Source organism: Temnothorax nylanderi, unplaced genomic scaffold, assembly GCF_030848795.1.
Source record: "Temnothorax nylanderi isolate EJ_2023f unplaced genomic scaffold, tnyl_v1.0 TNYL_tig0013_pilon, whole genome shotgun sequence".
NCBI classification, from domain to species: domain Eukaryota; kingdom Metazoa; phylum Arthropoda; class Insecta; order Hymenoptera; family Formicidae; genus Temnothorax; species Temnothorax nylanderi.
The window spans coordinates 701,214-726,863 of record NW_027249075.1 but is presented as its reverse complement, the minus strand read 5'-3'; the positions used below and the strand labels follow the sequence as shown (position 1 = coordinate 726,863).

Sequence of the window (25,650 nt, the reverse complement as noted above, 5' to 3'; positions counted from 1 at the left end):
ATGGGCGATTCCTTGGACGGCTCCGGGGAACCGTCCCCGGAGTCGCAGAACGTCGCGATCGTCGAGTTCCCGACGTTCGCCAGCTATCTGCGCAAGGCCGTCACCGTGCTGCTGCCGGACGAGGATACGGTGCCGCCCGGGTTCAACCTGGCGCTCGACGACCGCTACAATCAGGAGTGCATTCGCAAGTTCCTCGGCGACTCGCAGGTCAGCTCGCTCTACGTGCAGAGGAGCTCGAGCAAAGGTGAGCGCGATCGATCGATCATCCTCCTCATCATCTTTCTCCTCCTTCTCCTCCTCTACCTCTTCCTCCTCTTTCCTCAGCAACCTGAGGAAAATCGCCCGGCTATGCCGCGCGCGGCCCTCCATTATCGGATGCGCGTTAACTTGGATCGGTGACGGTGCGTGCAACGGTACATTCGCACGTACATACGTATGTACATACATACCGTGCGACGTGCGACGCGGACGGGAGGAAGCCGCGTCCCGCAAAATCAATCGCGGGTGCGTTCACGCCCCGCGCTCTCCCGCCAAATATGACTCACTCGACTACTCGAGCCGATGAGATCGATATGCGCGTATCGGCGGTACGTATGTATACATACATACATCGATTGACGTGGGCGACGCATGGCATGGCATACGTTCCTCATGATCATGATCTTCGCCACGATCCCGTCGACCTTCTCCTTCTCGCACAGCGCGTGCCTGCATTTACGCGCTGGCGAACGCGCAGCGGTAACGCGTAGTTTGATAACAAATCCGGATTCCGCCGCGTTTGCGCTTTATCACGCAGCCGCCGTCAGATTTATGATCCTGCGCGATAAACGTCCCTCGTCTATTTATATGCCAATTAATGAAACTATGTATTACATATATAGTATGGGTGAATCATATTATATATCTTGTATATTTATATTTTATATTTATTGTATATTTTTTAAATACTTCAAATATACTTTACATAAGCCGATTCAAATAATTTGAATCTCTATTTTGCATTATGAACAAGGTATTGGATAAATTAAAAGTTTTCATCGATGTACAGTTTTCCTTTTATATTTCATCGCCTTTCTTTCCTGAAGCTACCTGTCATCGTCATCTAATTATTGAGAAATTGAACGTTGCGTGTGAAATCCTTTACATTTACCGTTCTCTCTTTGCAGAGGAAGACAGCGGCGAGGGAGATGAGGACAAGGAGAATGCCACTTATTATATATCGAACGAGATACACTTTTCAAACCCAAAAATGGCCTCCCTAGTTCTAACGAAGCGTGGAATTGTCGTCGAGGCTGATAAATCCATTCACTCCCAAGTGCGCCTGATCACTTTCTCCGACGGGCCGCCGTACGAAACCTTGCACGCGATAAGCAAGACCATGGCGCCCTATTTCAAGAGTTACGTTAAGGAAACGGGTCGCGCCCACCGGGACGGGGATAAAATGGTGCCGTTAGTGGAGAAGAAGATTGCCGAACTTGAGATGGGGCTGCTGCATTTGCAGCAGAATATCGATATCCCCGAGATATCGTTGCCCGTTCATCCGATCGTCGCTCAAGTTATCAAGCAATGCGAGGAGGAGGGTCGTAAGCCGAAAGTTGCCGACTTCGGCGACAAGGTCGAGGACTCAACGTTCCTGAATCAATTGCAGAACGGCGTAAACAGGTGGATAAAGGAGATCCAGAAGGTCACGAAACTGAACCGCGATCCGGAATCGGGTACGGCCCTTCAGGAGATATCGTTCTGGTTGAATCTCGAGAGAGCGTTGCACCGCATTCAGGAGAAGCGTGAGAGCATCGAGATTTCCCTGACGCTCGATATACTCAAGCACGGCAAGCGATTCCACGCCACCGTCAGTTTCGACACCGACACCGGTTTGAAGCAGGCGCTGGCCACCGTGAACGATTACAATCCACTGATGAAAGACTTCCCGATCAACGATCTGCTGTCGGCTACTGAATTGGAACGAATACGCAGCAGCGTGCAGCAGATATTCATGCACTTGAGGAAAATCAGAAGCACCAAGTATCCCATTCAGAGAGTGCTGAGATTGGTGGAGGCTATCTCAAGGGACTTGGGGCAACAGTTGCTCAAGGTGCTGGGCACGCGACGTCTGATGCACATTCCGTTCGATGATTTCGAGAAAGTCATGGCCCAATGCTTCGAAGTCTTCACCACCTGGGACGACGAGTACGACAAGCTCACGGGGCTGCTGAGGGACGTCGTGAAGAAGAAGCGCGACGAGCACATGAAGATGGTATGGAGAGTACTGCCGGCGCACAAGAAGTTGCAGTCGAGGATGGAGCACATGCGCCGCTTCCGACGACAGCACGAGCAGCTGAGAACGGTGATAGTCCGCGTGCTCAGACCCACCGTACGCCAGAGCAGCAACACTTCCACGATGGAGAACGCCGATAACGACAATGTGAAGGTGGAATTCGCGCTGGACGCCGCCGACGCCAACGCCATCAGCGAAGTTAACTTGGCGTACGAGAACGTGAAAGAAGTGGATTGTCTGGACATCACCAAGGAGGGGCAGGAATCCTGGGATGCCGCTGTGCACAGATACGAGGAGCGCATCGAGCGCGTGGAGGCGCGGATCACGGCGCATCTCCGTGATCAATTGGGCACGGCCAAGAACGCGAATGAAATGTTCAGGATATTTTCACGATTTAACGCGCTCTTCGTACGGCCGCACATTCGGGGCGCCATCAGGGAATATCAGACCCAGCTTATACAGAGAGTCAAAGACGATATTGAGGCGCTGCACGAAAAGTTTAAGGTATGAAATAAACATTAAGATAGCTTTAACTTTAGCATACGTATTTGCACTTTAAACAAATGGATGCATTTTAGTGACTTTGAAAACATTTTTTTGTAGGTTCAATATGCGCAAAGTAAATGCTGCCGAATGAGCATGGTGAGAGACTTGCCACCTGTAGCTGGATCAATAATATGGGTCAAACAAATCGATTACCAATTGACAATGTATTTGAAACGCGTCGAGGATGTCCTGGGTAATCTTCCAACCTCTCTCGAGCTGTAGAAATTATTTTCTCAACTTAATATTACATGCGTGTGTTTAGGCAAGGGATGGGAGAGTCATATCGAGGGTCAAAAACTGAAAGCCGACGGGGATAGCTTCCGTATGAAACTGTCAACGCAAGAGATTTTCGATGACTGGGCGCGCAAGGTGCAGGCACGGAATCTCGGTGTGACCGGACGTATCTTCACGATCGAGAGCGTGCGTTCGAGAACGGGACGCGGCAATGTGCTGAAACTGAAAGTGAATTTCCTTCCCGAGATTATTACGCTATCCAAAGAAGTGAGAAACTTGAGAAACCTCGGATTTCGCGTGCCTCTACCTATCGTGAATAAGGCTCACCAGGCTAACCAGCTGTACCCCTTCGCCATCAGTCTCATTGAAAGCATCAGAACTTATGAGAGAACATTGGAGAAGGTAAGACGATCGTGGTAATAATTTTCTAGTCATCGTTATCAACAAGTTAAACAATTTTTTAGCAAACAATCGATTTCTTTTTTTTTCTGGGTGTTTCCGCATTTTATCAATTATTACAATTGACATAGGCAACTTTTAAAGCTTTAACAGTCCGAACAAAACGATAGATTACGCTAGGGTAATAGTGCCAGGTGTTGAAGGGTAAATGTTAGAATAATTGATATCTCTAATTTTTTGGATCTCCAATATTTTTAGCTTACCAATCGGAGTCCCCATTGTCCCGCATTAAAGGTAGTCATACATGACGCTTCCAGGAATTATGCATCTGGCCTATATATGCAAATGCATTATTGTCTGCCTGCTTAGCTATCGTAGATAAATCTGTCATGCAAGATAACACATAATTAATTTTTACTGATTTATATATATATATATATTTAACGAATGTTACATCAATTAGTTTCAAATACATGTAGGCTTGTACGGATGTGCGGGAGGTCTAATTATTAATTTTAATTAATAAAGTTTTTAATTAATAAATATTCCAAAGGACACCAAGAAAAAATGTACACATACGTTCTATATTAAACTTTCAAATTCATATAAAGGCGAATACTTAAAAATATAATTATAAATGTGCAATTATGGATTTATTTATAAATTTCAATAAATGAGGCTATCCGCATGTCCGGAAAGTGCTTGGAGGCGATATAATACATATAATTGTTTCATCTATTTGATATGAATATACCAACCATCATAAACATACTAATTATCACATGACTGTACATTATCTATATTAAATTTTTAAGTATGCATACTCTTGAGTTCGGTATTGAATGATGAATTGTAATTTATGTTGTAAAATTGTACCAAAATTATTACGGACATTACAAATTTAAAGAAATAATGTAACAAATCTCTTCTTAGATTGAGGACAAAGCCAGTATCATACCCTTGGTCGCTGGTATGCGTAAAGATGTCTTGTCATTGATCTCCGAGGTATGCTGAGACGTTTTATATAAAATATATAAAACTTTTAAATTCGCTATTCTATATTTGCTTTCTTTATACTGTGTAGTTTCTAATATTATAACTGTATTGATTGTCTTTATATAGGGTATTGCACTAGTTTGGGAGAGCTACAAACTCGATCAATACGTGCAGCGTTTATCGGATACTGTCGTATCGTTCCAAGAAAGAGTAGAAGATCTTTTGGTTGTGGAAGAACAATTGGATGTTGATGTTCGCTCTCTTGAAACGTGTCCTTATTCCGCAAACACGTTCGCCGACATATTAGCCAAGATACAGAAATCTGTAGATGAACTATCTCTGAAGAATTATTCCAACTTACATATCTGGGTAGCGAGACTCGATGAAGAAGTGGAGAAAAATTTGGCCGCCAGATTGGAAGCTGGAATAAAAGCGTGGACCGATGCCCTGACCGGTCACAAAAAGGAAGTGGACCTGAGTATGGACACGGACGCTCCCGCGCAACCGACGCATAAACCTGGCGGCGATCCGAAAATTCAAAATCAGATCCACGAAGTCCGAATTACCAATCAGACTATGTATTTATATCCTAGCATCGAAGACGCAAGGTTCCAGATAATGCAACAGTTATTTGCCTGGCAGGCAATTGTTACTTCGCAGGTTCGTCTCCAAAGCTCGAGATATCAGGTCGGGCTGGATAAACCTGAATCAGGAACATACAGAAATTTGCTTACGAAATTACCTGCTGGTAAGCAACCGCTGGAAGCGGCTTACGAAGCGGTTGAATCCAAGATGAGGGACGTTGCAGATTATGTCGACCAATGGCTACGCTATCAAGCTCTTTGGGATCTGCAGCCGGGCAATCTTTATGGCAAATTGGGCGAAAATATTAACTTATGGATGAAGTGCCTCAATGACATAAAGAAGACAAGAACCACGTTCGATACTTCGGACACGAGACGTGAATTCGGACCTGTGATCATAGATTTTGCAAAAGTGCAGAGTAAGGTGTCTCTAAAGTACGATTCGTGGCATAAAGAAACTTTGGGCAAATTCGGAACGCTTCTGGGTAATGAGATGGGGAGCTTTCACTCCCAGGTGTCGAAATCCAGGAGTGATCTAGAACAACAGTCCATCGAAGCAGCTAGCACATCCGATGCAGTCGGTTTTATAACATACGTGCAATCCCTGAAACGCAAGATGAAAGCATGGGAGAAACAAGTAGACATATATCGCGAAGGTCAAAGGATACTTGAACGTCAGAGATTCCAATTCCCATCTTCTTGGCTGCACGTGGATAATATAGAGGGAGAATGGGGTGCGTTCAACGAAATAATCAAACGCAAGGATACCAGCATTCAAACTCAAGTGGCATCCCTGCAGATGAAAATCGTCGCTGAAGATAAGGCGGTTGAAACAAGAACCACCGACTTCCTCAGTGACTGGGAAAGGGGCAAACCGGTGGAAGGCCATTTGCGACCGGACGATGCTTTGCAACAGCTGCAGTTATTCGAGAGTAAATTTGCTAGGCTCAAAGAAGAGAGGGATAATGTAGCCAAAGCCAAAGAGGCGTTGGAATTGCAAGAGCCAGGCGGGATATCGACTAGCGAGGATAGAATGCAGGTGGTATTTGAAGAGCTACAGGACTTGAGGGGAGTTTGGTCGGAACTGTCGAGAATATGGGCACAAATTGACGAAACGCGCGAGAAACCTTGGCTTTCCGTACAACCGCGGAAGTTGCGTCAACAGTTGGATACGATGATGGCGCAATTGAAGGAACTTCCAGCGAGATTAAGGCAATACTCGTCGTACGAATACGTGAAGAAGATGTTACAGAGTTATACGAAAGTGAACATGCTGATTGTAGAACTGAAATCCGACGCGCTCAAAGAACGGCATTGGAAACAATTGACGAAGCAGCTCAGAGTGAACTGGGTATTGAGCGAGCTTACTCTCGGCCAAGTCTGGGACGTGAATCTTCAGAAAAATGAGGGTATAGTTAAAGATATTATCCTCGTGGCTCAGGGCGAAATGGCACTCGAGGAGTTCTTGAAGCAAGTACGCGAGTCATGGCAAACATATGAGCTGGACTTGATAAATTACCAAAATAAATGCAGACTGATACGTGGTTGGGACGATTTGTTCAATAAGGTGAAAGAACACATCAATTCAGTGGCAGCTATGAAGCTATCGCCGTATTACAAGGTATTCGAGGAAGAAGCTTTGACATGGGAAGAAAAGTTAAATAGAATTAACGCTCTGTTCGACGTGTGGATAGACGTACAGCGACGATGGGTTTATCTCGAAGGCATCTTCTCCGGTAGCGCAGATATCAAGACGTTATTACCGGTGGAGACATCCCGTTTCCAAAGTATCAGTTCCGAGTTCCTGGGACTGATGAAGAAAGTATCCAAATCCCCTATGGTTACAGACGTTTTGAACATTCCTGGCGTTCAAAGGGCGCTCGAACGTCTTGCCGATCTTCTTGGCAAGATACAGAAGGCACTGGGCGAGTACTTGGAAAGAGAACGAACTTCTTTCCCACGATTTTACTTTGTCGGTGACGAGGACTTGTTAGAGATTATTGGTAACAGCAAAAATGTTGCAAGGCTGCAGAAGCACTTCAAGAAGATGTTTGCCGGCGTAGCCGCTATTCTGCTGAATGAGGATAACACGGTTATCACCGGTGTCGCTTCACGCGAGGGTGAAGAAGTTATATTCCAGAATCCGGTATCTACAGTCGATCATCCCAAGATCAATGAGTGGTTGTCGCTCGTGGAGAAAGAAATGCGCGTAACGCTTGCCTCGAGCCTCGCGAAAGCGGTGCAAGATATTAAGCAATTTAAAGACGGCAATATAAATTCGCAGGCGTTTATGTCGTGGTGCGATAATTATCAAGCCCAGATAGTCGTTCTAGCTGCACAGATCTTATGGTCGGAAGATGTGGAAGCGGCTCTCCATGAAGCGCAAATAGACCCGAGCAAAAACCCGCTGGATAGAGTTCTGGTACAGGTAGAAAGCACGTTGAACGTTCTGGCAGACTCTGTTCTTCAAGAGCAGCCGCCTTTAAGGAGAAAGAAGTTGGAACATTTGATCAATGAATTTGTACACAAGCGTACCGTTACCAGACGATTGGTCGCCAACAGAGTTTCGAATCCAAAGGCCTTCGAGTGGCTGTGTGAAATGAGATTCTACTTCGATCCTAGGCAAACGGAAGAGCTTCAGCAGCTCACGATACATATGGCGAACGCTAAGTTCTTCTATGGATTTGAATACTTGGGTGTACAAGATCGGCTGGTGCAGACACCGTTGACTGACAGATGCTACCTAACAATGACGCAAGCATTAGAAGCTCGACTTGGTGGTTCGCCATTCGGTCCAGCTGGTACAGGAAAGACTGAATCTGTGAAAGCATTAGGTCATCAGCTTGGAAGATTCGTATTGGTATTTAATTGCGATGAGACATTCGATTTCCAGGTGAGTAAAAAAAAGGAGCTCGATAATATTAACGATAAAAAGAAACATATGCTTTATGTTATCATTATTTCTCACAGGCTATGGGTCGTATATTTGTTGGTCTCTGTCAAGTGGGTGCGTGGGGTTGCTTCGACGAATTTAATCGTTTGGAAGAACGGATGTTATCCGCCGTTTCTCAGCAAGTGCAGACGATTCAAGAAGCGCTCAAGAGTCAGATGGAAGGCAAGAAAGAAGGGACTCTCTGTGTCGAATTGGTTGGAAAGCAAGTTAAAGTCTCCACCGATATGGCTATATTCATCACCATGAATCCCGGATACGCCGGACGTTCCAATCTACCTGACAATCTGAAGAAGCTCTTCAGATCGCTTGCCATGACCACACCTGATCGACAACTGATTGCCGAAGTAATGCTCTTCAGTCAAGGTTTCCGATCAGCGGAAAAACTGGCGTGTAAAATCGTGCCATTCTTCAAGTATGTATTCGAATACACATTAGCATCTTGTGTGTGTACAGCAAATATCATCTGTTGCGTTATTGAATTCTCCTTTCGTAGGCTTTGCGATGAACAACTTTCTAATCAATCTCATTACGATTTCGGATTACGTGCCCTTAAATCCGTATTGATTTCTGCCGGAAACGTGAAACGCGACCGTATTCAAAAGATCAAGGAGGGCATGCATAGCCGTGGTGAAACCAATATTGATGAAGCCTCGATCGCTGAGAATCTGCCTGAGCAGGAGATACTTATTCAATCTGTTTGCGAGACGATGGTTCCCAAATTGGTTGCCGAGGATATCCCATTATTATTCAGTTTGCTCAGCGATGTATTCCCTAACGTGAATTACACGCGTGCAGAAATGAAGGGTAAATTATTATTGTAATAATACGTATCTTTATAAATAGATGGTTACGCGGAAATTTCTATATGAATATATGCATTTTATTCCAGGATTGAAAGATCAGATCAGGAAAGTTTGCACTGAAGAATATCTAGTATGTGGCGAAGGGGATGAACAAGGAGGAGCTTGGCAAGAAAAGGTAATGCATTTTTCTAATAGAATAGATTTTAAAAAATAAATGATACTTAACACTAATTCTCATTATAATTTTAATTATCTTCTCGTGCACTATCAATAACACAAATTAAGATATTTACTCTATTCGCAAAATAGTAACTGGATTTCTTGTGTATTATATGTACATATATATTAATAGCATGCTTAAAGACTTAATTTTCATATTGTTTATGCATACTAAGGATTTGGTTGGTGAAACATGGGTAGAGAAGGTGAGATCAACCTAAATATAATCACGTCTGTAACTATTAATATATTTTCTATATTTTTCTTTTATTATATCGGCATCGCGAATTATTTTTCTCTTGCAATCTTCTATTTATTATGTTATTTATTTAGGTACTTCAATTATACCAAATTTGTAACTTAAATCATGGATTAATGATGGTCGGCCCGAGTGGATCTGGTAAAACAACGGCCTGGAAGGTGCTGCTTAAAGCGCTGGAGCGATTCGAAGGTGTGGAAGGTGTCGCCCATGTGATCGATCCCAAAGCGATCAGCAAAGAAACGTTGTACGGCGTGTTAGATCCAAATACGCGCGAATGGACGGACGGTCTGTTCACGCATATATTGAGGAAGATAATCGATAACGTCAGAGGTGAAATCAACAAGCGGCAATGGATCATATTCGACGGAGATGTCGACCCGGAATGGGTCGAGAACCTAAACTCGGTGTTGGACGACAACAAGCTTCTCACTTTACCCAATGGTGAACGCCTGAGCTTACCGCCGAACGTGAGAGTTATGTTCGAAGTGCAAGACCTTAAGTACGCTACCTTGGCTACCGTGTCGCGATGCGGTATGGTTTGGTTCTCGGAGGACGTGCTGTCAACGGAAATGATATTCGAAAACTATATGCTACGCCTGCGAAATATCCCATTGGAGGACGGCGAGGAGGATAATCTTGGCAAGAAAGCCTCAGAGAAAGAAGATACTCTATCACCTGCTTTATCGGTGCAGAGAGAAGTCGCCAGCATCATGCAAAGTTACTTCGCACCTGACGGTTTAGTAGTGAAATGCTTGGAGTACGCCATGAGGCAGGAACATATAATGGACTTCACGCGCTTGCGAGCTCTCAGTTCTTTATTCTCTATGCTAAATCAAGCCGTTCGCAATGTACTGCAATATAATCACTCTCACATCGACTTTCCTTTGCCGAGCGAACAACTGGAACGTTACATGCCCAAGTGCTTGGTTTACGCGCTTCTATGGAGCTTTGCGGGAGACGCTAAATTAAAAGTTAGATCCGACTTGGGTGACTTCATTAGATCTATTACAACTGTACCTTTACCTTCTCAAAATAATATACCTATTATAGACTTTGAAGTAAATATACATGGCGAGTGGTTGCCTTGGAGCAACAAAGTTCCTCAAATTGAAGTGGAAACTCATAAGGTAGCTAGCCCAGATATTGTCGTGCCAACTTTAGACACTGTGAGGCACGAGAGTCTATTGTACACTTGGCTGGCTGAGCATAAACCTCTAGGTAAGTGATTACTTATCTAACAAACACATTTATTATTGCTGTATTATGTATGCATTTAAAAATATAAATTACTTTTATGTTTAGTACTGTGTGGACCACCCGGTTCTGGCAAAACCATGACATTATTCTCTGCTTTGCGAGCACTTCCGGACATGGAAGTTGTCGGACTTAACTTCTCTTCCGCGACGACACCCGAACTGTTACTCAAAACATTCGATCACTATTGCGAATATCGTAAAACGCCAAACGGCGTTGTACTCTCACCGGTGCAGTTGGGCAAATGGCTGGTTCTGTTCTGCGATGAGATCAATTTACCTGATATGGATAATTATGGGACGCAACGTGTGATCTCTTTCTTGAGGCAGTTGGTGGAACACAAAGGCTTTTATAGAACCAGTGACCAGGCATGGGTCACTCTGGAAAGAATTCAGTTTGTAGGTGCCTGTAATCCACCTACAGACCCCGGCAGGAAACCTCTCAGTCACAGGTTCCTGCGACATGTACCCGTCATTTACGTTGATTATCCTGGAGAAACCTCGCTCAAGCAGATTTACGGTACATTCACGCGTGCCATGCTCAGGTAAGAATTTTGTCTGTTGAAATATGGTCTTCGATATAAGTTACCATTCTCATTTTACACACACATTCTTTCGTTTACAATCTTCAATCTCGTATAAAAATGAAGCGCATATGAAATAAAGGACATGCTAATCGCAAGTCCATCGTTTTCACTCATCACGCAAGAATTTCATTTATTTGTATTTATTTAGCATAATTATTATATTGTCTCGAGATACGTCTCCCTTTTTCGTAACAAAAGCATCGCCCTACAAATATTAATTAACATGAGATAAATTCTTTCTGCATAATTATAGATTGACGCCTAATCTGAGAGGCTACGCAGAACCTTTAACGAACGCAATGGTGGAGTTCTATCTGGCCTCCCAGGAGAGATTTACTCAGGACATGCAACCGCACTATGTGTACTCTCCGCGTGAAATGACACGTTGGGTGCGCGGTATTTGCGAAGCCATTAGACCGCTTGACAATCTCTCCGTGGAAGGTCTGGTGCGTTTATGGGCCCATGAAGCTCTTCGTCTATTCCAAGATAGATTGGTGGAGGAATCCGAGAGGGCTTGGACAAACAAGAACATAGACATCGTGGCCCTGAAACACTTTATGTCGGTCGACAGAGAGAAAGCATTGGCCAGACCAATCTTGTACAGTAACTGGCTGTCAAAGGACTATGTGCCGGTGAATAGAGAAGAGCTGAGAGATTACGTTCGGGCAAGGTTGAAAGTATTCTACGAGGAAGAGCTGGATGTGCCGTTGGTGCTCTTCGACGAGGTTCTTGAACATGTCCTACGTATTGACAGAATTTTCCGACAGCCTCAGGGACACTTGTTGCTAATTGGTGTCTCTGGCGCTGGTAAGACTACTCTGTCGAGATTCGTTGCATGGATGAATGGCTTGTCCATCTTCCAAATTAAGGTAATTCCTGTTTCGATAATAAACTTGTTTCAATAACAAATGGACTGCGTTCTCATATTCACTGTCAGTACGGAAAATCTATAGTTCACGGTCATGTACACTATAGATTTTCAGTATAGTGAATATCAAAACGCAGCCATATTTAATACTTCAATTCAAGTATATTTTTCTAATCGATCAATATCTCCGATTAGGTACACAATAAATACACCGGTGAAGATTTCGATGAAGATTTACGACAGGTGTTGAGACGATCCGGTTGCAAGGACGAAAAGATAGCTTTTATTCTCGACGAATCTAACGTGCTGGATTCCGGTTTTCTCGAGCGCATGAACACGTTGCTCGCCAACGGAGAAGTGCCCGGACTGTTCGAGGGTGACGAATACACGACACTCATGACGCAATGCAAAGAAGGTGCTCAGCGAGAGGGTCTAATGCTGGATTCCAACGAGGAATTGTACAAATGGTTCACCGGCCAAGTTATGAAGAATCTGCACGTCGTTTTTACAATGAATCCGAGTACGGACGGCCTGAAAGATCGCGCAGCGACATCGCCTGCGTTATTCAACAGATGCGTACTGAATTGGTTCGGCGATTGGTCGGACAATGCGTTGTTCCAGGTCGGCAAAGAATTCACTAATCGTGTCGACTTGGAAAGACCCACGTGGAAGTGTCCGGACTTCTTCCCGTCCGTGTGCTCGTTGATCCCACCGCAACCGACGCACAGAGACGCCGTGATAAATGCATGCGTTTACGTTCATCAGACCTTGCACAAAGCAAACACGCGACTGGCTAAGAGAGGTGCCAGAACAATGGCAATCACGCCGCGCCATTACTTAGATTTTATCAATCACTTCGTCAAGTTGTATCAAGAGAAGAGAAGTGACCTGGAGGAACAGCAGTTGCATCTAAATGTCGGTTTAAGTAAAATCGCCGAAACAGTTGAGCAGGTGGAAGAAATGCAGAAGAGCTTAGCTGTTAAGTCTCAGGTGAGACATAAGCTGAATTCACGAGAAACATTTATCTTTTTTTTTTTTCTTTTAATGGAACGGAACTTTTGACACATCTGTATTATCCCGTTTTCCCATAGGAGCTGCAAGCTAAGAATGAAGCTGCTAATGCGAAATTAAGACAGATGGTCAAGGACCAGCAGGAAGCCGAGAAGAAGAAGGTGCAGAGTCAAGAGATCCAACAACAATTGGCTATTCAAACGGTGGCTATAAATCAGAAGAGAGATGACGTCATGGCGGACCTTGCCCTGGTGGAACCAGCTGTTATTGATGCTCAAAATGGTATGTATCTTTAATGGTATTTTTCTATTGCATTATTATACAAACTTGTCGACGAGCATTATTAAGATTAATCGAGTATATGATCATACGATTTTTCAAAATTTTATTTAAAAAAAAACAATCTTGAATTTTTTTGCACTTATAGTAATATTAATTAATTGTTTAAATTGTGATATATTGTGAGTTATGCTCAATATTACTATGATAATATTCAAGAAATATGAAAACAATACTATACTATACATTTCTTGTTATCCACTTTACGTTTTCGAATCACTTCCGTTTCAAAATTGCGATATAATCGCACCTTGCGCTGAAAAACGTTTGCATTGAGTGTAGCCGTGAAGGCAATTAAGCGGCAGCATCTCGTTGAGATCCGATCCATGGCGAATCCGCCGGCTGTCGTAAAACTGGCGCTCGAATCTATATGCTTGTTGCTCGAGGAAAACGCCACAGATTGGAAGCAGATTCGTGCAATTTTAATGAAGGACAGCTTTATTCCCACCATCGTCAGTTTCAATACGGAGAATATCATGTAAGCGGAGCGACTACCGGGTCTGCTGAATGTTCAACGTTCGCGCACGCGGGGTTCTAACATGGAACATGAGCTGCAATTCATAACAACTTGATATGTGTCTCCTTCTCATACACGTCGATTTTAGCACGTTCACTTAGCGTCACTGCGCGTCGTTACAACTGCAAAGAGATCGTACAACAACGATATTTCGTAAGAAAATATTGCAAACGACGAAAATATTTCATCAGATCGTTTATATCTCTTTGCAAATGTAAAGATGAGACGTAACATGTATATAATGTATGTTACTTATGTTGCCTCTCCTAAGTCTAACGCTATAGGTCAGCTACACAGGAAGACCAGCATTCTCTTTCTTGTAACTTTACTATAACTTTTCCTAATGCCTGCGCATCTTCTTCCTTGTACTATGTAATGCCCCCTTTGATTGTTCGTACAGCGGTGAAATCGATAAAGAAACAGCATTTAGTCGAGGTTCGCTCCATGGCGAATCCGCCGGCGATTGTGAAGGTCGCATTGGAGTCTATCTGCTTGTTGCTCGGCGAAAACGCCAGCGACTGGAAATCTATCCGTGCGGTCATCATGAGGGACAATTTTATCAATACCATTGTCTCTAATTTCAGTACCGAGGACATTACGTAAGCATGCCTTCATTATTTGTTTTCTTGCGATATCGAGAGAGATCAGCTGTCACAAACTTAAGATAATATTGCGTACGGTACAATATTAGTGCTAAATTGTAGTACGATTATATTTGACCGCATTTACGATCAAAATATTAGCTTATAAATTCACGACGATCTTCAAACGTGTTTGCTGGTCTCATTTTTTTGCGTTGTTGAATTCTGGATATAGTGGAAATATGAGATTTTCTTTAAGTATTACAATGAGTGAACCGATGTCTTTTACACTTATTTAATCAATATATCGTAATAACCTGTGATAATCAAATTTCTTACAAATGCGCTTTATTGCCAGATTGGCAAGCAATTCTGAAACCGCTTTGAAACATGCAACGTGTATATTAACAAGTTTTAACGACAAAGATTGTTATATACAACTACTATTATTCTTTTATTGCATGGTAACAATGTTCGATTAATTTGTCACTAACATTAACGTGCCTAAATCTTGTTTATTGAAAATTATAATATTGATAACATATGATAGCATATATGAAATACGTACTGTTCTTATAGTAATTGCAGTAAGTTTCTAGTTTTGTGCTGAATTAAAAGTTTCTGATAATCAAAAAAATAAATAAATATTATACAAAATATTTTTATATGACAAAAATGTTATATTAAAATAGAGTGAAAAAACTACTTTATTTTAAAGACAAAAAAGATTAACCAATTTTTTATTTAGTGATGAAGTGAGGGAAAAAATGAAGAGCCGCTATCTGAGCAACCCTGATTATAACTTCGAGAAAGTGAATCGTGCTAGCTTAGCTTGTGGTCCTATGGTAAAATGGGCCATAGCGCAGGTAATTTTCGTTTGAAACCTTAAAAAGATGCATACGTTATTCATATAATTTCCAAGAGGATGAACTTTAAAGATAAATATATTTCCAGATCGAGTATGCTGATATGTTGAAGCGAGTGGAACCCCTGCGCGATGAGCTCCATTCTTTGGAGCGACAAGCAGAAACTAACAAACTAAAGGGCGAGGAAGTGAAAAATTTGATCGCTCAACTGGAGCAGAGCATAGCGTCATACAAGGAGGAGTACGCTCAACTTATCTCACAGGCGCAAGCCATCAAAGCCGATCTGGAAAGCGTGCAAGCCAAGGTGGACAGATCAATCGCTTTATTAAAGTCTTTGGTCATCGAAAGGGAACGATGGGAAGCAACAAGCGAAACGTTTAAGAGTCAAATGTCTACGATAATCGGAGACGTTCTATTATCTTCCGCTTTCTTAGCTTATGCTGGCTATTTCGATCAACACGTGAGTTCCTGTTCTTCCTAATATTTCTTTCTTTTGCATTCGGAGTATTAAGTTATGTCAATTTACAACGAAATGTATTTTATTTTAGTATCGCCAAAATCTCTTCACTACGTGGTGCCAACACCTGCAACACGCAAACTTGCAATTCAGACCTGACATCGCGAGAACGGAATACCTGTCCAATCCGGACGAGCGTTTGAGGTGGCAGGCGAACGCGTTGCCGACCGACGATCTCTGTACCGAGAATGCTATTATGTTGAAACGCTTCAACAGATATCCGTTGATCATCGATCCATCCGGACAGGCGACAGAATTCATTTTGAACGAGTTTAAGGACCGGAAGATCACGAAGACCAGTTTCTTGGACGACTCGTTCAGGAAAAATCTCGAGAGTGCTCTACGATTCGGTAATCCCCTCCTGGTCCAAGATGTGGAGAATTACGATCCTATATTGAATCCTGTGTTGAACCGAGAATTGAGGCGAACAGGTGGACGCGTGCTGATCACGCTCGGCGACCAAGATATAGATCTCTCGCCTTCCTTCGTCATCTTCTTATCGACGAGAGACCCGACGGTGGAATTCCCACCTGACATCTGTTCACGCGTGACATTCGTTAATTTCACCGTCACTAGAAGCTCTTTGCAGAGCCAATGTTTGAACCAGGTGTTGAAGGCCGAACGTCCGGACATCGATGAGAAGAGATCCGACCTGCTGAAACTTCAAGGAGAGTTCCATCTGAGGCTGCGACAACTCGAAAAGTCTCTGCTGCAAGCGTTGAACGACGCCAAGGGCAAGATCCTCGATGACGATTCCGTAATCACCACTCTCGAGACTCTGAAACAGGAGGCCGCCGACATCAGCAAGAAAGTAGAGGAGACAGACAAGGTCATAGCGGAAATCGAGACGGTCTCGCAGCAGTATATGCCTCTATCTCAGGCGTGTTCAAACATGTACTTCACAATGGACAGCCTCAACCAGGTACACTTCTTGTATCAATATTCGCTGAAGATGTTCCTGGACATCTTCACGTCCGTGTTGTCGCAAAACCCGAAATTGTCCGGTATATCGGATTACGGTCTACGGCTTACGCAAATCACGCGCGATCTCTTTGCCGTCTGTTACGAACGAGTTGCTCGAGGAATGCTGCACACGGACAGGTTGACTTTCGCTCTGCTGCTCTGTCGTATTCACCTGAAGGGCATACCCTCGGAGTCCACTTACGACAGCGAATTCACGTTCTTCTTGCGCGGTAAAGAAGGCGTGCTTAACATCCGGGCGCCTCCAGTACCCAATCTCAGTTCAGAGCAGCAGGAGGCAATGATGCGTCTGAGCATAAGACTGCCCGCCTTCAAGAAGCTCGCGGAAAAGATTCAGGAGAACTCGGAATTCGGCGCGTGGCTACAGTCGCCCACACCCGAGACGTGCGTGCCGAAGCTCTGGGAAGAGGAAAAGCCGTTGTCGCCCACAGGAACGGCGATGCATCAGTTGCTGATAATACAAGCTTTTCGACCGGATCGCGTAATCGCAGCCGCGTCCCTAGTAGTGGCTTCGGCTTTCAATGAGTCCTTCATGCCGGCCGCGGAGGCTGAGCTCGATTTCGCATCCGTCGTAGAGGACCAATTGAAGGCCACCGTGCCAGCTTTATTGTGCTCGGTGCCGGGCTTCGACGCTTCGGGCAGAGTGGACGACCTAGCCGCGGAATTGGGCAAGCAAATAGCCAGCATCGCTATCGGATCGGCGGAAGGATTCAATCAGGCTGATCGGGCTATAAACATGGCTGTGAAGGCCGGCAGATGGGTGCTATTGAAGAACGTTCATCTTGCTCCGCAATGGTTAGTGCAATTAGAAAAGAAGCTGCATAGTCTTCAGCCGCACGCTAGCTTCCGACTGTTTCTAACAATGGAGATTAATCCTAAAGTGCCGGTGAATCTATTGAGAGCTGGTAGGATCTTCGTGTTCGAGCCGCCTCCTGGCATACGTGCGAACTTATTGCGTACGTTCAGCACCGTACCCGCCTCGAGGATGATGCGAGCACCCAACGAGAGGGCTCGTCTCTACTTCCTGCTCGCGTGGTTCCACGCAATCGTGCAGGAACGTCTGCGTTACGCGCCGTTGGGCTGGGCCAAGCACTACGAATTCAACGAGAGCGACCTGAGAGTCGCCTGTGACACTTTGGACACGTGGATCGAAGCCACGGCTATGGGCAGGACGAACCTACCGCCGGAAAAAGTTCCCTGGGATGCTCTGGTGACTCTTCTCTCTCAGTGCATCTACGGCGGCAAGATTGACAACGATTTCGATCAACGTCTCCTGGCTTCTTTCCTGCGCAAGCTCTTCACTCCACGCTCATTCGAAGCTGACTTTGCCCTTGTCGCCAATATCGACGGCGCACAAGGCAATCAAAGACACATCACCATGCCGGATGGCACTAGGCGCGACCACTTTTTGAAGTGGATCGAGTCTCTCTCGGATAGACAGACACCTTCCTGGCTCGGCCTGCCGAATAATGCGGAGAAAGTGCTTTTAACCACAAGAGGAACCGACTTGGTTTCCAAACTTCTCAAGATGCAGCAGTTGGAGGACGAGGATGAACTGGCGTACTCGAATGAGGAGTCTCTGGATACGCCGAGGGAAGCTGAGGCGGACGGTCGACCATCTTGGATGAGGACCCTGCATAATTCGGCCTCCACGTGGTTACAATTACTTCCAAAGAATTTACCAACCTTGAAGAGGACAGTCGAGAATATCAAAGATCCGTTGTACAGATACTTTGAGAGGGAAGTCAACAGCGGTGCGAAATTACTTCAAGACGTTATCCATGACTTGGAGGATGTCGTATTAATTTGTCAAGTAAGCATTTTACTTCTGTTTTATTGCTCTTGGATGTAAAATGGAACTCTTTTGTCGTTTGGAGTAACTGCATTTTATATATTTTTAACAGGGTGAGAAAAAGCAGACCAATTATCACAGAACGATGCTGTCTGAGTTAGTAAAGGGTATTCTACCTGGCGGTTGGAGGAGATATACCGTGCCAAGAGGTTGTACAGTCATACAATGGATCACCGATTTTAGCCACAGGGTTTCGCAACTGCAGGAAGTCTCGCGTTTGGTCTCTCAAGGCGGAGCGAAGGAGATAAAGGTTTATTTCGATTTTCATTATTGCCCTTGCTCTACTGTCCCAGATATTTTATCACTGAATGATAATTCAGTATACTATTTTTTTAAGTGTACTTAATTTAATTATACTATTTTTTAGAAATATCTCTGCTTTTCATTGAACTCGCCCGAATAGATTCGACTCAATAATTCCAGCAAAATTATAAAGCGATTGCTATTGCGTTTCAGAGTTTCCCAGTTTGGCTGGGAGGTTTGCTGAATCCTGAAGCTTATATCACTGCGACCAGGCAATGCATCGCTCAGGCTAATAGTTGGTCACTCGAGGAACTGCAATTGAACGTAACTATCGGCGACGGCGATAACATTGCCACGGATGACTGCTCCTTTGCCGTTACTGGTTTGAAGCTGCAAGGCGCGCAGTGTAAAGATAATCAATTGTATTTAACTTCAACTATCATGACTGACTTACCAGTCACGATGCTAAGATGGGCGCGATCATCTACGGAGGATATCAGAAAGGGCAAATTGTCCCTGCCGGTTTACTTGAACAGCACTCGTACCGAATTGCTATTTACTGTCGATTTGAATATCGCTCCTAGTCAAGAACCGCACAGTTTTTACGAGAGAGGGGTCGCTGTATTAACATCCACTGCTTTGAATTAATAATTGCTTAAGAATTAAAACCGTTTAGAGCAAATTGTACCGCTTCTGAAGCAAAGAGTACTATCACGATAAAATGAAAACAATATACGACACATTACTGCATGTTACATTATTTGTAAAGAAAAGAGGGCATAATAACATGCAACTTACTATAAACCTAAAGTATAAAAAACATTAAAGAAATATATATTTTACACTGAATTGCTTTCTCCAAAGGATTTTGTGCTGATTGTGACAATTAGAGGCGAATACTTTCGGCGCATAGACCATAATTAAATGTACGTCATTCATTTATAAGAATTAACATGCAGGAGGTTGTAATATATATATAGTTTATTTAATATTGTATACATTTTTAGATTTAAAATATAGTTTTCTGTAATAAAAGATTACATTATGTTTGCAGATGTAAGTATCAAGATATTATAGTGTTTATTATAAACGACATTTTAATGGCATCTAATAAAGTCGTACTATAATAAAATTTTCTTTACATTATTTATCATTCAACAGCTACTGTATATATCCTCTTTATATCATATATATATATATATATATATATATGTGTATATATATGTATATATATATATAACAAATATTCGCATATATATACAATATAATTAAACATGCAAAAAAAATAATTTTATAAATTATTAATAATTGTAATAATAAATTTATATCTAAACTATAAAAGTATGTGTGTATATACATATATATATATATATATATATATACACAATAGTGTATAAAATTATTTTTGAATATTAACAATATTTAAATAATATCTTCGAAAAAATCTGTGTCAATCGCGATATTTACACCAGTTTAAATCAATTACATACAATTAAATATTCTTGCTCTAACACTTGTTCGATCATTCGAAAATCGTTTTTTCCAGCAGTTTTCTTCAGTATCCAGTATTTTCTTGAGTAAACTCCATTTTGATTAAATTTAATTAATTTTGTAAGCGTTCATGTAGTAAAAGGCATTTGTTTATGATATTCTATGTGTAGTCTGTTCTCATTATCATAAAATAAACTTGTTAACTCATAATTATATGCAACTCGTCGACAGATGAATGTTAGTAGGGTTAACAAATCATACTTTGTGCCATTTTTATTTAATTCTCGGCATAAAGATTGCACAAACCAAGAGCCTTTCTTTGGATGTCTCCAAGATTTATAACCTATAAAGTCAGCAACAAAGTTAGAGAAGTCCTAGATAAATACAATATAATGTCAAAACAAAGTGACATGTATTTAAAAAAAAGATGTAAAATCTTCAAATTGCGCCAATTGCGATCTTTTTTGTAGAGCGGTAAATTTACTACAAAAATCTATGTGGAGCAATGCTGTATTACTGATGTTTGTTAGATAGTTATAAAATTTTTTCTATCTTACTAAATAAAAAATAAAAATTCGCGATGAGCGACCTGTTAATATTAATATTAAGGGCTCAAACTTTAACAGGTATCTTATTTTACCTTCCTGCAAGTATATATGCTATTCGTGAAATGAAAAAAAAAGTTGCTCCAAAATGACACTAATATATATATATATATATATATATATATATATCTAATATATATATATATATAATACATGTCACTTGGGTTGAGTTAGGTAACATAATTTGGTGATATAATTTTGTTAAGGTAGATACCTGGAAAGCTTGAATAACAAATTACAAAGTCCGCATAAATCGGGATCCGCTGTGTTTCAGGTTCAACTGAGCATGAATCTGGTTCTGTGCACAAATTGAAACCAGGGTCATTTTTACTGCCTTGACAAGCTTGAATAAAAATCATTTTTGGTTTTTTTTGCCAAGGTCAGGCATTTATCCGCCGTAAAGTATTCCGAGAGAATATTTGTAGAGTATTCCCTGTCAAAAGCCTTGAGCTTTCCAAGGTTGCCATGGGTCATAACAACGATCACCATGCAGTCGTGCTCCGTGTGGTCACATTGGGCAGCTGTGAAAATAATAATTTGCTTGTTATCTGCTTGTTACATAAGTATATCTGCTTTTTACATATATTTCAGTTACCATGATGAAATGCTTACTTCTACTCAATACTATTTTTATATCTTCGTAAGTATAATTTTGACATATGATGACTTCGAAACCAAGATTAATTAAAGTTTTAGAGATACTCAGACAATCAGCTTCCGTTCCGTCGCGAGGCTCAAGATTTTCGTCGTCAAAAATTTCATGATTAAAAATTAATGCGACGCCACGACATGGGTGATTAAAGTTCTAATACATTGAACGTGATCTGCGCCTGTAAAAAGTTGATGTAACGAATGTAACGAAGCCAGCAGGTAATAATTATAACAAGAATTATCAATCAATAACAAGAATTTCAATAAAATTATAGGAAGAGTCAAAATTAAAGAGGTAATATATATAATACATATTCATACAAGTGATTAATGAATTAATTTAGCTATTACTACGTTTACGCGAGTGTTATTTCTGTAGTTAGTAACTTACGATAATTTACTCCGCATAAACGAGTGAATTATCGTAAGTTACTACAGAAGTAACGCTCGCGTAAAAAGTAAGCTCTCGCTCTCGGTCGATCTCTGAGCGGTTTTTAATTTTCTACGTTCTTCTCTCGCTCTTCGGCCGCGGATTTGACGACGACACAACCATCGCGTTGTGCGTCGCGCGAGAGTTTTCGCGTTTACACCTTCTGCGTGTCTTTTTCACAGGAGAAAATTGCTGACAACGGCGCAGTACATACATATATTATACAAGACCCTGTTCCAAGAGGAGAAAGGCAGTGAAATAACTATCCTCATACTCGGAGGTGCATGGAGATTGCATAAAGTTTATATTAGTCAGGTATGACTCATCTCTACGTGAGCCCCCTCTCCGTTGTCTTCTTTAAGAGACACAACCCTGGTAACCATGGCAGTCTGATAGTTCAGATACGTCCCGAAGAAGTGCGCAAGAAAACAGTCCAAAATTGCGACAGAAGTGCATAATATCTGTGATTGAACGAGTACTTACTGTACTATTGCAGTAGTCTGCTGTAAGAAGCTACTGTGAAATTTTATACTATTTGTTAAAAGTAAACATGCAGCAGAAATGTGAAAACAATATGGAAGTATCTGCCCAACAGAAAAATAACAGCAAATCGCGTTAGACTCTTCACGCACATTTGCAGCAGAGTTTTGAGTACAGATCCGACCGGCAGAAACGTGGCACTATTCTGCTATATGTAAATGCATACACATATCTTCCACAATTCTGTTGCACTACGACGAGAGCAAGTTTCTGCCAACAGAAAAATAGTCAAAGTTGGAAATAGAAAACGCATGATCTGCCCGAAAGTTAGTGCACGACTTTTCGTGCAGTTTCACAGCAGATTTGCAATGGACTGGTTACCAGAGAAAATATCAACAATAGATCCTATCGATGAATTATTATTTGATTAAAATTCGACGGTGTCTCATCACCTGCTACAGTTTTTTATTTTAAATTTTGGAGACATTGGTTACAAAAAGTTATAACTGAGAATATGTGAGAGGATTTGTATCGTGTCATCTAGAAATAATATCTCAAATTGTTCCAGCATTGAAAGTGATCTGTATCTATATGCACGTGTGACAGGCACTAATTTTCTGAAGAATCTCGTATTTTTTATCTCTAAATTTTCATTTCTTCCTACAGGTGGAAGTATTAACGGATGCAGGAGGGATAGTACCGCACCAACAATGTATGACTTCGCTATACCGCAACATCTAGTAGGCAGATTGATTGGCCGTCACGGTAGCTTCTTACACAGTATTCGAACGAAGGCAAATGTCGGTATATACGTCAACGATCATCCTTGCGATGGTGATCATAAGATTTGTTCGATACGAGGCAGTGTTGAGAGAATTAATATCGCGCTTAAAATGGTAAGGCAGAAGTTTCCGGAGAAAAGGTTTCCGCAAGTAACATTAAAATTTAAGATTAAATTCTCTACGGAATTTACCTTTTATATTTCACATATTAATATAATTCACGTATTGATGTAATTCACAAAAAAGCAATTTAAAAAATTAATGCAATTAATTTAATTTTTTTTTATTTATAATTTACACGATGTAAACAAATTATTGTATACTTTGGGCTATTAAAGAATTAATTTAGATAAAATGTAAATTAATATTCTATAAGTATAACTTATAATTTTTTCGTATAGCAAGAATATAGAATATTCCTACAAAAGAAATTGCAATTCAATAATCAGAATGCATGTATTTTGCGAGCTCATAAATTAGTAAACAATATTTAGTCGCAAAATAATTAATTTTATTCATTTTAAGTCCAGTTCTCTCTTAAGCCGGGAAGATGGGGTGGTTTTCTTGCGAAGGGGTTGTAGCTCAATGATCGAAATGCATGTATTTTGCAAGCTCATAAATTAGTAAACGATATTTAGTCGCAAAATAATTAATTTTATTCATTTTAAGTACAGTTCTCTCGTAAGCCGGGAAGATGGGGTGGTTTTCTTGCGAAGGGGTTGTAGCTCAATAATCGAAACGCGCGTATTTTAAGAGTTTATTCTTAGAATTTATACGCTATACGAGTTATATCCGCGATACAATATATTTTAATTTTTCTCAACATTTTTCTGTTGAGTTGAATCAATTAAAGGGTTGTTTGGGGGTTAAGGGGATGAGCTCAAAAATCGAAACTATATCACTTCAAAACCTCATAAATAGCTCCTAATTCTGCCGCAAAGATCGATTCAATATCTCTATTTTTAAGTAGTGGGGGGGCTGAGTCAACGTTGACTCAGCCTCCCCACAAAAAATATTAAATTCCTGTTCAGTGTGACGAGCTCAAAATTTTTAATCTGCGGGATATGAAAGCTCATAAATAGCTTGTAATTTTGCGCTATTTGTTTTTTAATTTCTGCAAGGTGGAGGGGGCCAGCTCAACAGGGGTGCCGATTTGCGTCTGCCGATAGTCAGATTATGTTGGCAAAATACTTAACGTCACCTGTCCTACATTGAACTTTCGGTACAGGCTGCGTGGGCCGCCTCATATCGTCGAAACTAATAATTTTGCTTACAACATATATTTACAAGACTAAAAATTCATTATTATATAAAATAATACTTGAGAAAAAGATGTAACAATGTTGCCACGACAATGGTAATAACACTACATTATACATAATATTTAAACATTAATACATAATTTTGAAATATTCTTATAAAATATCGTATGGTAATAATTTTTATGAAATATTTTATGATGTTACACATAATAACGAAGATATCAAATTGCCTGAATGGAAAGTTCAACGTGGGATCATGGCGGATTCATGCGTGAGGCCACGTGAAGCCGCGTGAGGCCACGTGAGACGCACGTGGCAAGAAGCGTTATATAGATCAAGAGACACGGTAGTGTCTCGTGCCAAGTACACGCGGAGCGAGACCGACCGTGACTCTTTTACGCGACGCGACGGGTTGCGAGTACCCAAGATGTTGAGATCTCGATAACGAGTAAACGGATCAAGTTCTAAGTAGGCTTGATCGATAGCTTGGGGTCGACTTTGGGGGGGTATCTCCTATAATATTTTCCGCTACGTGCCCTACGAGCGGAGATATTGCGACGCAAAGTCCATACAATTTACGCCAATTTTCCAGAGATTTCCGATCGAATTTGCTGACATACAGTGGACACTGCGGAGTTCGTTTACCGAATAAAACTGCATAAAAGTGTGCGGTAGGTACTACACGCGAATACAATGTCGACGAGCACGTGGTGTATTAGCGAGCAAAAAAATATGTAAGAATGAGTTTTAACTGTTATTCTTAGTGACGCTATTTTTCCCTGTGTGGAAAACACCACCTTGCCGCTCGCCTGATATATTTTATATTAACGCGAACGAAATAAGAGAAGGAAAAAAAGACCGAGAAAACTTACATCTAACGTTCCGCATCGACAAACCGGGACTTGGGACTGCCGGGAGCGATCTCGTGCCTCCAATGCCTCGTGACTCTCGTGGTCGACTGAGAAGTGAGAAGTGGTCGATTGGACCATCGACTACGTTGCGACATCCGACTCCAACATACGACTGATTGTAGACCGGGCATAGGGCCAGCGCACGAACATTG

At 41.8% G+C, this 25,650-nt stretch overlaps 1 protein-coding gene and 2 long non-coding RNA genes across 10 annotated transcripts; 2 read left to right on the top strand and 1 right to left on the bottom strand.

Annotated features, from left to right (window-relative positions):
• On the top strand, nucleotides 1–20,018 carry Dhc64c (dynein heavy chain, cytoplasmic). 8 transcript variants are annotated; one of them, XM_071697706.1, is made up of 22 exons: nucleotides 1–244; nucleotides 1,167–2,779; nucleotides 2,879–3,014; nucleotides 3,084–3,457; nucleotides 3,713–3,748; nucleotides 4,388–4,459; nucleotides 4,577–7,927; nucleotides 8,005–8,399; nucleotides 8,481–8,791; nucleotides 8,877–8,965; nucleotides 9,186–9,215; nucleotides 9,343–10,489; nucleotides 10,574–11,069; nucleotides 11,365–11,980; nucleotides 12,175–12,969; nucleotides 13,071–13,272; nucleotides 14,247–14,445; nucleotides 15,176–15,293; nucleotides 15,382–15,753; nucleotides 15,842–18,604; nucleotides 18,696–18,893; nucleotides 19,100–20,018. In XM_071697706.1, the coding sequence occupies exons 1-22, from the start codon at nucleotides 1–3 to the stop codon at nucleotides 19,532–19,534; spliced, it is 13,992 nt and encodes a 4,663-aa protein (XP_071553807.1). In that variant the 3' UTR covers nucleotides 19,535–20,018. The 8 variants fall into 8 exon arrangements, with proteins under 8 accessions (XP_071553807.1, XP_071553808.1, XP_071553811.1 ...); XM_071697707.1 differs by lacking the exon at nucleotides 14,247–14,445 and adding an exon at nucleotides 13,612–13,807; XM_071697710.1 differs by lacking the exon at nucleotides 3,713–3,748.
• Nucleotides 19,850–25,637, bottom strand: LOC139767961 (uncharacterized). Its single transcript, XR_011717254.1, has 4 exons — nucleotides 25,460–25,637; nucleotides 21,595–21,812; nucleotides 21,197–21,503; nucleotides 19,850–20,720 (listed from the first exon to the last, which is right to left on the bottom strand). It is a non-coding gene; the product is annotated as an uncharacterized lncRNA (long non-coding RNA).
• On the top strand, nucleotides 22,425–23,830 carry LOC139767962 (uncharacterized). The gene is made up of 2 exons (XR_011717255.1): nucleotides 22,425–22,568; nucleotides 23,210–23,830. It is a non-coding gene; the product is annotated as an uncharacterized lncRNA (long non-coding RNA).
• Nucleotides 25,638–25,650: the final 13 nt, after the last annotated feature.

Bases quoted from the DNA above. Each gene is read 5' to 3' on its own strand.
- Dhc64c (XM_071697706.1), top strand. From the start codon at position 1: ATGGGCGATTCCTTGGACGGCTCCGGGGAACCGTCCCCGGAGTCGCAG. The intron at 8,792-8,876 runs GTAAATTATTAT...ATTTTATTCCAG, and splicing joins CACGCGTGCAGAAATGAAGG to GATTGAAAGATCAGATCAGG. The intron at 10,490-10,573 runs GTAAGTGATTAC...TTTTATGTTTAG, and splicing joins GGCTGAGCATAAACCTCTAG to TACTGTGTGGACCACCCGGT.